General features: G+C 40.0%; 1 protein-coding gene across 1 annotated transcript; it reads right to left on the bottom strand.

The window, feature by feature from the left end:
• Nucleotides 1–2,436: 2,436 nt before the first annotated feature.
• On the bottom strand, nt 2,437–9,146 carry LOC307120618 (vitellogenin-like; the record flags this gene model as incomplete). The annotated part of the gene is made up of 28 exons (XM_079807740.1): nt 9,095–9,146; nt 8,946–8,966; nt 8,681–8,832; nt 8,306–8,557; nt 8,069–8,230; nt 7,846–7,994; nt 7,582–7,732; nt 7,328–7,485; nt 7,074–7,239; nt 6,843–6,968; nt 6,539–6,757; nt 6,235–6,452; nt 6,052–6,149; nt 5,805–5,929; nt 5,617–5,718; nt 5,396–5,515; nt 5,099–5,285; nt 4,909–5,011; nt 4,618–4,803; nt 4,397–4,508; nt 4,100–4,289; nt 3,757–4,022; nt 3,623–3,667; nt 3,462–3,539; nt 3,153–3,359; nt 2,879–3,021; nt 2,649–2,787; nt 2,437–2,562 (listed from the first exon to the last, which is right to left on the bottom strand). Exons 1-28 carry the CDS (start codon nt 9,132–9,134, stop codon nt 2,437–2,439), a joined length of 4,041 nt encoding a protein of 1,346 aa, XP_079663866.1. The 5' UTR covers nt 9,135–9,146.
• Nucleotides 9,147–10,970: the final 1,824 nt, after the last annotated feature.

Genomic DNA, 10,970 nt, shown 5'->3' with positions numbered 1-10,970 from the left:
GATAAGGGTGTTTGATTGCTCCGTCTTCGGAAAGGAAGCTTCTCGGCAGCTCGCCGCCTTGCGCCAGGGTAGGCATTCCGCTACTGACTTTGCTATTGAGTTTCAGACTTTGGCCACTACCTGTGAATGGAACGAATTCACGTTCGATTCTTTCTGCACGTTTCCTGGACGGGTTAAATGATGAACTCAAGGATGAGATTTTTGCACAAGAGATTCCTTCCCAGTTTAACCAACTGGCGGAGCTGGTGATCCGCCTTGACAAGCGTTTTGATCTGTGTCGACGTGCATGCCAAAGCAACCCCGAACAACTGACGTATCCTTCTTCCACACCCTTTTCTGAGTCAAGCTCTGATCCTGAACCAATGGAGCTGGGGAGAACACAGATTTCTTCCATCGAACGTCAACGGCGCATTCAGGAGGGTCTCTGCCTGTTCTGTGGCGGCTCTGGTCATTATGCTGCTTCCAGTCCAGTAAAAGCAAGAGCTCGCCAGTAGTTCAGGGAGTACTGGTAAGCGCAACCCCCATCTCCTCACTTCACAAGAACCGCAAAATGTTTGACGCTGTCGTGTGCTGGCTGGGCTCATCATTTCCCTATTCTGCCCTTATTGACTCCGGTGCTCAGGGAAACTTCATAGATCAGAGCTGGGCTATTGAACATGGTATTCCCTTACGTGAACTGTCTGATCCTCCCCCTGCCTTTGCATTAGATGGCCGTGTGCTGTCTAACATTCATCAAGCCACCGTAGCAGTGAGTCTCAGTATTTCTGGTAATCACCAAGAGACTATTTCTTGTTTTACTTTTCATTCCCCACTATCCCCTATTGTTTTGGGTCACCCATGGTTACTACAGCATAATCGGGGGAGGGGTCTATTTTATCTTGAAGTTTACCGTGTCATGTCAAGTGTTTTGTGTCTGCAGTCCCTGCTGTCTCTTCTATCTCTGTTTTTCAGGAGGAGTCTATTGATCCCTCTAGGGTTCCTGAGGAGTACCACAATCTGCGGGCAGTGTTCAGTCATTCACGGGCCACCTCTCTCCCTCCCCATCGACCATACGATTGTAGTATTGATCTTCGCCCTGGTACAACACCACCTCACGGGAGGTTATATTCTCTATCTGCACTCTATCTGAGTCATTGACCGCCGGAACCATTGTCCAGTCCTCCTCTCCTGCCGGGGCGGGGTTCTTTTTCGTGAAGAAGAAGGACGCACCCTGCATTGATTATCGAGGGCTAAACAACATCACCCTTAAGAACCAGTATCTGTTACCGTTGATGTCGTCAGCCTTTGAAATCTTGCAGGCAGCGAGAATCTTCACGAAACTGGATCTCCGCAATATGTATCATTTAGTACACATTAAGGAGGGAGACGAGTGGAAGACTGCGTTCAATACCCTTCTAGGCCACTATGAATACCGCGTTCTACCTTTTAGTTTTTCAGGCCCTTGTAAATGACGTTTTGAGAGACATGCTTAATGTCTTCGTCTTTGTTTACTTAGACGATATCCTCATGTTCTCGTCAGTGGTTGTGGCGCTTTCCATAGGGATCCCATAGGGTCAGTCGAACATCGTAATGACTGACAGATAGGGAACATCTTGGTTACTGTTGTAACCCTTGTTCCCTGATGGAAGGATGAGAGATATTATGTCCCTCCTGCCACAACCCTGAACCCGGGGTACGCTGAATGGCCGGGACACCGTCTCAGCTCCTCAACATAAACCTAATGAGTGGATGCATGCCACCATCTTATACCCATTTGTACGGGGGAGTAGCTTGACATGTAAATTCCACTCAACAATTGCATTGGCTGTTCGTTTTTTATCTCAGCGGTGATTGGGGCTCCCAAGTAAGACCCCATTTGTCAGTCAGCATAGCGTTCCATCCATCAGTGAGCGGGGGTTACGAGGGTTTCTTGTTGTTTTTAGCCTTTTCATTGTAAAAAAAAAAATGTCCCCTTGTCCTGCTGGTTGATAAATATTGGCCTAGTGTGACCTTTAGATCCAAATTAAATCCTGACTTTCTTTGTCAGACTTTAATTACATTCAGTTGGAGTTTCCCAATCATAAACTTTTATTTGCATTTTGTTGAATATCACATGAAAGCAGGGTGAAAGGGAAGAAAATACTTTGATGAAGAGCAACGGGATCAGAAAAGACCACAAGCCAGAATTTGAACTTGGTCCCCCCTTCACAGTGAATATTATTTATTTTTCACAAATTGTTTATTGTGAGTATTTGTGAAACAAAAAAAGTCTACAAAAAACATAGTGTTATTGTAAAATGAAAGCAGTTCACACAATTCTGACACTTGCAGGGTATTTATTAGGATTAGATTCCATTACATTACATACTGTACATAACAACATTGTTAATGTATTTTGTCAAAGAACAATACATTTTACATAATGACAGCTCACATTTTCAAAATGTAATTTATTTCTTATTCTTCCTTGATATGTTTCTGGATCCAGGAGAGAATGTCCTCGTCAATATGAATGGAAAGAGTTCCGTCTGGATTAATGGGAACAGCGACAGGAAGAGGAATATCCATCCTAGACAGTGTCATCTAGAAAAGTAGGAACAAAAAATTATTATTTGTATTTCCTTATTATATCTCTGTGTGAGTCAAAATTTAAAGGAAAATTATTTCACCTCAGGAATCCTAGCAATGATATTCAAGGATCTCTGATTTGGCAAGGCCGCAGTCAGATCAATCTCTTTTTCACTGTTCGTAGCTCTTTCAAGTCTAAAGCCCACCTGGAGAGCCGCCATGGGGATATGCTTAGACAACCTAAATGTGAAGGGATGCATAAAGAAGAGCAGGTTAAACAAGTGCCATTTTCTACTCTATGAATTTGTCATTCAGTGTTGCTGAACATTACTTTTTGGCGTAGGTGGTGACAATAACCGGCAGCCTCTCCCATTCCAGCTCTAGACGTGCAGCAGGGAATTCGCCCAGGACACCGGCTTCAGCTTTAGCAATGACTGCATACTGTTGGCATTCTTGACCCCAAGCAACCTTGGCCTGAAAAAGGACATTTGTGTCCAAAGAATGGTATTTATGTCAATAATTTCACTTGAGAAATTCATTTAGGTAATTTTTTGAAAATTATTATTTTAAAAAGAAAAAAAGATTCACTCAAGTTCCAGTCTTACAGTGACTTTGTGCTTGCTCAGCAGGGCACCATCAGCACAGATCTTCAGGTTGTCATTTTCAGCGATGGAGGAAACGATGAGCTGCACTCTTGCGGTTGGCTTGTCAAAGTAAGCAGCAAGTTGGTAGCCCAGCAGCTTGTGGTCAACTCTCACAGCACGGGCAATGACAGCAAAAACAGGTGGACTAGCATTTCCGAGGAACTTAGCCTGAAACCATAAATCATAATCAATTCAAGTGGATTTTAGTTCAAAATTTCACATTTGGATTTTATGTTATTATGAACAAACACATAACACTAATTGATTCACCTGTTTCTGGATAGCCTCAAAGCTAGAGGCAGCACTTCCACTGCTTACTGCCTTTGAGGCGCCATGGGCTGCCAAGAACTGCAAGCAAAAATCATTATAGACATGATAATTGATGATCTAAAGAAACAAGATTTTTAACAGATGTGTTTTAGACTAGTTACCCGATCTTTGTGGAACTTCCTGAAAGGCTCCATGATAGTGGCAGTCTGAAAATACATTAAAAATGAAGTATAAATGAATATTTATGACAAATATTGTCTACCTAACCAACACAGTACATTTGACATATCCTCACCTTACTCATACGAGAGCTGGACATGGAGGAGCTTGAACTGCTGCTGCTGCGACTGCTGCTGCTGCTTCTGCTGCTTCTGCTGCTGCTTTCAGAAGAGACGCTCACATTTTTATCTTCAGTCTCCAGGATTTCCCTCAGTTTCAACAGGAAGGCCTTTCCTTCTGGAGTCTCCTCATCAATGAGGCTGATTTGCTTAAGGAGCCTCTCAGCAGCTCTAGGACCAACTTGGACTTCAAGCTCAAGTCTTTCAACTGCAGGACCTTCAGCTACAGCCAAAAGGACAATTATTATGTTGTCTGAAAATATTTGAGTTTAATCAATGTCATTTTCTCTGAAATAATACCTCTTGTCAGTGCAGCACGGGCTGAGTGCTGTCCAATAATGTTGAAGAGAGGAGTATTTCTGATAAAAGCAGCATTGTGAGAGTGCACCTCAATGCACCCCTTGATTTCAATGTATGGGACAGCAAGACAAAGAGTCTTGTGAAATGGAGCAGCAGATCTCACAGGAGTCTCATCTGGTATTTCAGAGGACTGAAAAGAATAATTAGATATTATAACAAGCCTTGCTATTTTAAAACTTAAACAAAATGAATGCTCTGCATACTAACACATAACCATCATGTGTGTTCAAAGTTTACCGAATAATAAGCAGGAGTCTGGGCATTTTGCAAGGCCACCTCAGGTACTAAGGGCACAATTCTCTCGGCGGTGGGCTCTTCAATGTTTCTGACCACAGCAAAAGTTTCAAAGCTGTAGGGCAAGAAAAAGGTGGGTCATAAATCACTTTCAGAAACCTTTTGAATTGTTTATGAATTCATTCAAAATGTTTGCTACATTGGCCTGACTAAGATTGCATTACCTCACATCAGCAATGTGTTCAGGAAGCTCAACAGGAAGAGCCTCCACCTTGTAGTTGCCCTTGAGAATGTCTGCTCTTGCAGACACTTTTCCAGGGACAATAGTACGGATCTTTCCTCTTGCCATAACAGCAGCTTGGATGAAGGCAGTGTTCACTCCCATCACAGCAAAGGTCTGGAGAGCAACACTGAAATAAGAATAAGGTTTGCAATTGTGATTGTTGAGATTGTTTGTAAAACTGTTGTTATGTACATTGTATCTCATCTTCATGAATGTAGCTGCAAAAGTGTACCTTGGTCTAGCTTCAACTTGGAGTTGAACATCAGTCTTCTTGAGCTGCTCAAGAGTCATAGTCTCAATGGCCTCTGGGAGAGGAGGTGTAATAGTGGCCTGAACTAGAAGGATGAACAGAACAACATCAAACTTTGAAGTGACACCCTCATATCCAAGGAAAGGATGACAAATTTTAAGAAATAACATACCATTGAGACTTGCAGCAGCGACAGCAGCAGTGTACAAACTGAGCTCCATGGGCACACCAACTGCTGTTGGCAAGATACGACGCACTTCAGATGCAAGCAGGGGTTTGGCATACTGAATGGCAATTCCTTCCTGCAAAGCTTTAAGGGCAGCCTTCAACATTTCACGTGGTTTGGGTCCAGTGACAATCTGTGAATAGAGTTTATGAGAAACTTAATTCTAATTATAAGAATTATTTGTGAGACAGATCTAAAAAAAATATGGTAATGAAAGAGGAGACATAAACTACAACAAATTACCGGTATTGCTTCCTCAATGATGGTCTTGTCAATGTTGAAATAAGCCACTTCTTGTCCAAGTAATTTAACATAGGCTGAAGCTAAGGGCTGATTGGTTGGCAAGGTCTTCCAATTGGCGAGCTTAAAGGGTTAAAACAGAGAAGTAATATACATTTTGCCTGTCATTTTTATAATTTTATGTAAAAGTAAAAAATTATACAATACACTATACATGAACTTACTGCTCTCAGAGTGCGCTTGATCTTTGTGATACGGTCTACACTTTCATCTGCAGCAGGAGATTGCAGAAGAGCCTCCTGGATTCCTTCAGTTCTCACACCGATCTGTTTGAGAGAATCAACTGAGTGAAGACTGAAAACATTTTAAAACCATGAATTAGATTTTGTTTTAAAAGTATTGACTGGCCCACCTCAAGAACATCAGCAGCAGCTCCGGCCAGGTAAGCACGTGCTTTAGCTACAACAGCTCTGGGCAGGATGGTGGCGGCATCATTGATCATGTAGGCACTACCAGCAGCTCCAATCATAAGAGGAGCTGCACAGGGACAGAGGTAAGAATAAATGCAATCTTTCATGTAAGGAGATTTTTTAACACATATTAAAAAACACCCAAGATACAATTTTTTTTAGCTTTCTTATAAAAATTGCACGACTCACTATGATAGAAGTCCAGCTGAAGGGCTCTGCTGAAACGGAAGCTAAGCCTGTCCAGCTTGCGGCTCATGAGCTTGATGGCAACATTAGCTGCACCCGCACTGAAATGGACAATCAGGTTTACTTCTGGCTTGTTCTCATTTGATGAGATGAAGTAAACGATATGAGAAATATTTTTTTTCTTACACAGATGCCATATCAGGTGCAGTGATTCTGGTCAAGGACTTGATGTGGGAATAGGCAAAGCTTGCAACATGCATGTTAGTCTCAGTCTTCAAAGCACCAGCAAGACTGGAGACAAGGGCCACTGAGGGCTTGGCCTCAAACAACACAATACAAGCAACCATACGCACTTCAGGGTGGAGAGCCCTGTCCAATACAAGCTGCAGAGCCACTGGCTGAACCTGAGGAAGGAAATACGTTTATTTTATTATTGGAAGAATATGTGCAACAACAAAAAAATGTAATTCCTACAATGTCTGACACTTACCAGTTTAGGCTCTTTCTTGGCAATGTTCCTTAGGGCCAAGATGGCATCAACCTGGACTCTAAGAGGCAGAGAAGTAGCTGCAGTTCTCAGTCCAGGTAGGAGCTTCATGATGGGTTTAAGACTGGCAGGGTGACCAGCATTGCCCAGAACTTTCAGAGCCAAAGTGATTTGAGGAATGTCATTCTTGGAAATTGCTTCTGCCACAATGTCATGAATGGGCTGAGGAGTTTGAGGCACAAACAGTTAGAAAAATATCAAAGATTAAGTCCCTGACAGAAGTTTTTGGAGGGCTCGAGGTGTTTACCCTGAGGAGCTCAGCAGGGCAAGTGGGAACTGCAACACAGTGTTTGGCAATCATGGAACCATATCCAAGCATGACGACTTCACGCAGAGCTGGGATTGTGGCAATTTTCTCGTGCATAGCCAAACTCTGTTAAAGCAAAATACAATTAATTTCACAATACAGATTAAATTATTAATTTAATTTAGGTAAGAATTAAATAACAGCACTTTAAGTATGGTAAAATCTACCCACAGCTGTCATCTGGATAGTGTCCAAATCAGCAGTGACCATTTGCAGAGCAACCACAAGAGCCTGAATGAACTCAGGAATGGTAAGTTCACCAGACAGGAACTTCTCCTTGATGAATTTTACAATGACTGGTGTGCCAACAGCAGGAAGAGCATCCAGAAGCCAGCGCCTAACAGATTCATTGTTTAAAATATAATCATAATAAAAAAAATGCCCTTTAACTATATTCCTATTAACTTATTGCTCACAAATTGTACCTGTAAACTGGTTTGTCCTTGAACTGATTCCAGATAGCCTCAATATTCTCCAAGGTGGCAACACGCAGGAGCTGGATGAGCTGAACAAACTTAAGTGGAGCATCATCATGGACCATGGCAACATTGTTTGCAACCAAGTGCTTTAGGACCTCGATAATCTAGAAAGAGTAAAGGCAGTGCTCAGTTAACATCTTCATCATAGATCAAGGGTTTTGACTTGGAGATCTTTAAAGGTTTTTGGTAACGAATTATACCTGGGCTGGTGCATCACTGATCTTCAAGAGTTGAATGGGGGTCTGAAGAATCTCAGTTGAAAACTCATACTGCAGGGATCCACGGGTCAAGTAATCAGCTTTGATTGGAACAACAGGGGTCTTCTCAATCTCAACAAAGGTCAAGGATTGTCTGAAAGAAATAATTATTTCTGAAATTTCAAAGTAACCTTAAAGATAATGAAAAATCGTAGTAATTGTGTTAATTCATATTTTGAGAGAAATCTCAGAGAGGATCAATCATACTTTGCTTCCATCTGGACAGCACCATGAATCTCATTGAAGGGTGAAAACTGATGCACTTCCTCAACTGTTGCTTCAGCGATCAATACACCGGCAGCAGCTGGTTTCATGATGTAGTTGTAAGATGCAGTTTCAATCAGACTCTTGACCCTCTGTTGAAATAAAGGTCTATGACTATTTTCCACTTGGCATTTTCATTAAATATTTTAGAAAATCTCTCAATTACCTCTGTGCATTCAACACATTTTTCAGTGTATGCCAAGCCGACGTCCTTTATGATTCTCTCCTGGCAGTGGCTCAGATCCTTAGACTTGGTGACAATAATGTGGTTGGCCTTTGGATCCTCACTGATGACATAGTGGGTCCTACACACTCCTTGAGCTCCAGCCTTGATGGACAAATAAAAAATTAGATCACAGAACTCAATATAGATAAGAAAAACGTACTAGGATCACTATTTCACCTCTTGCAGTTCATAGATGTTCTGGGTCTTCTTGAGGTTGAGCTGAAGGATGTTGAGAATTCCTCTGTGCAGGTTCAGTACAGTAGGGGAGACTCCTGCAGGGGCGAATACCTTTCCAACCACACCATTAGCATACTCAAACTTGATGGGAATCTGAAGCTGAGCAGCCAGAGCTGAGGTGAGCTTAGTGGCAGGAACAAATGGATCCTTGGGCCAAATGCCAGCATACTCGTGAAGTAGAGGATCCATGAGCTGTAAGGGAACATTTTAACTTTAAATGAGGGAATTGTTGCTTTAAACAGCCTGTGCTTGGTCACACATTTTTTCTCTCAGTGTTGAACATCTACAATGTATACAGTTCTTAATGGTCATTACCTTCATCAGGAAGGTGTTTTCTGTCACGGCACTGAGGTGAACCTTGCTGCTGATTTTAATACCTGCTCTGGCCAGACCTTCTTGAGGAAGACCACCCAAGAGCAGAGCCTCATACTTGTACACATAGGTCTTGTCAAGGGCAAACTCAGGAACTGAAAAGTGTACAGTATTTTTGATTTGAGTCAATTCGTATGGTCATTACTTTTAAGCAATAATGCAATCTAAATTACCACTTAAAACTCATTTGCCAAATCACATTACTTACCAAGGTTGATCTGTTGACTCGCTGAAAGAAACAGAAAACAATATCTGTGAATTTTTTTTAAAATTCTGTTTTCAAGAGATTCCAAAGTTTTTCCAAAGAGCTAAAAAGAGAGAGAAGAAAAAAATATGTATAAATATATTTTGACTTACCCACAAGGGCTATAGCGAGGGCAAGCACAACAACTCTCATGGCTGATGGTTTGTGAAGAGCTCCTCAGAGAAACATACCTTTTATAGTAGTTTATTGCTGACCAAGTATTAATTCTTAAATTAATTATTAACAGATGTCTTTAACATCAAATTGTACACAAGACGAGACTTCTGTCAACTTATTTGAACTTAAATATCAGTAAAGGTTAGGTTACCCTGGCCTGTCATTATGTCATTCTTCATCCAATGTCCACAGTGAAATCACGCTGATCATTTGTTTTTATATATATATATATATATATATATATATATATATATATATATATATATATATATATATATATATATATATATAATATTATGTATAATATATATAACTATTATATAATATATATATAATATATCTTCAAATTTGTAGTTACATATATTCCAAAATCCCTGTGGAGGAATGGGAGCACTCCTGTCTCTTAGCTCAAACTCAATCCATCAATACTAGATGTAGAATACTACAAAAAATGGATGTTTAGGACATATATTACCCCAGTTAGCCTGCATAGGATCATTATTTTATATAATATAAAAAATAAAAAAATTATATATATATATATATATATATATATATATATAATATCTTTTTAATTCTATCATATAAAATAATGCTAAAGCAACAGTCTATGGAGGTAATTTACAGCAAACATATTCAATAGCCCTGACTTGAAGTCAAATCTTCGCTATCAGTTTTCCCTGGCCCTTAATCTAAAAACTTGTTAAAGTCCATATTAGTTTATTCATTTTATTTAAAGACTGGTGAAATAACATTAAATGAACTTTGGAACTAGATGTGGAGTGATCTGTGGACAGTTTTACAGTTTACTTTGTTAATGCAAGTAATTTTTTTAAACACATGAAGAAAAAGTATGAGTGCAACCAAAAACGGAAAACTGTAAAGTATTCAATTGCAGTAGACTGCATTGAGCATGGCACCTCACTTTTTTTTTCACTCTGAATTTATTGATTTTGTTGTAAAACCTCCATGAACAATTCAGAATATAAAATTATACAGTTACAGAATACACTTACACCACTAAGCTAAAATCTATAAGCTTTCATATTTTTCCATTTCCAGGATATATATGCAATAAACATAGTTTAGGGTCCAAAGGGATATTCTCTCCAATCATTTCAGAAATCATATCCAAAACCTCATTCCAGAACACCTGTAATTCTTTACACTGCCACATATAATGAAACAATGTACCAGTTTCGTCATTACATTTTATGCAATTGTCTGGTATGTTAGAATTGATCCTATGCAGTTTAACTGGGGTAATATATGTCCTAAACATCCATTTATATTGTAGTATTCTACATCTAGTATTGATGGATTGAGTTTGAGCTAAGAGGCAGGAGTGCTCCCATTCCTCCACAGTGATCTCCACCTGGAGATCTCTTTTCCATGCTGATAGGTATGCCTGGGAGCTCTCATTTGATCCAGACAATAATGTCTTATAAAACATAGAAAGCATTCCTCTATCATTCATATGATTTAGAGTAATTTGTTCTAAAGTAGAGAGTTGAGGTTCTTTTAATTTTGGAATATATGTTACTCCTAATTTGAATATATTTAAAGAAATGCTTTTGCGGAAGTGTATATTATCTGACCAACTGTTGGAAGGTCATGAGTGTACCTCCTACATATACGTTTTTTATCATGCATTTTCCTTTCAACAGCCTTTTTTTAAACACCATATCCTTTATTCCAGGTATACATTTGTTGTTGCCCCTTGTTGGTGAAAAAGGAGATATAGATATTGTTTCCTCCAAAAAGGAATGGGCCTCATGCCAAACTGATATGGTATTTCTGAGAAAGGGGTTA

The sequence above is a fragment of the Gobio gobio genome (genome assembly GCF_949357685.1).
Source record: "Gobio gobio genome assembly, chromosome: 24".
NCBI lineage: Eukaryota > Metazoa > Chordata > Actinopteri > Cypriniformes > Gobionidae > Gobio > Gobio gobio.
The sequence above is the reverse complement of the archived record's forward strand: the minus strand, read 5'-3'. Positions and strand labels throughout refer to the sequence as shown.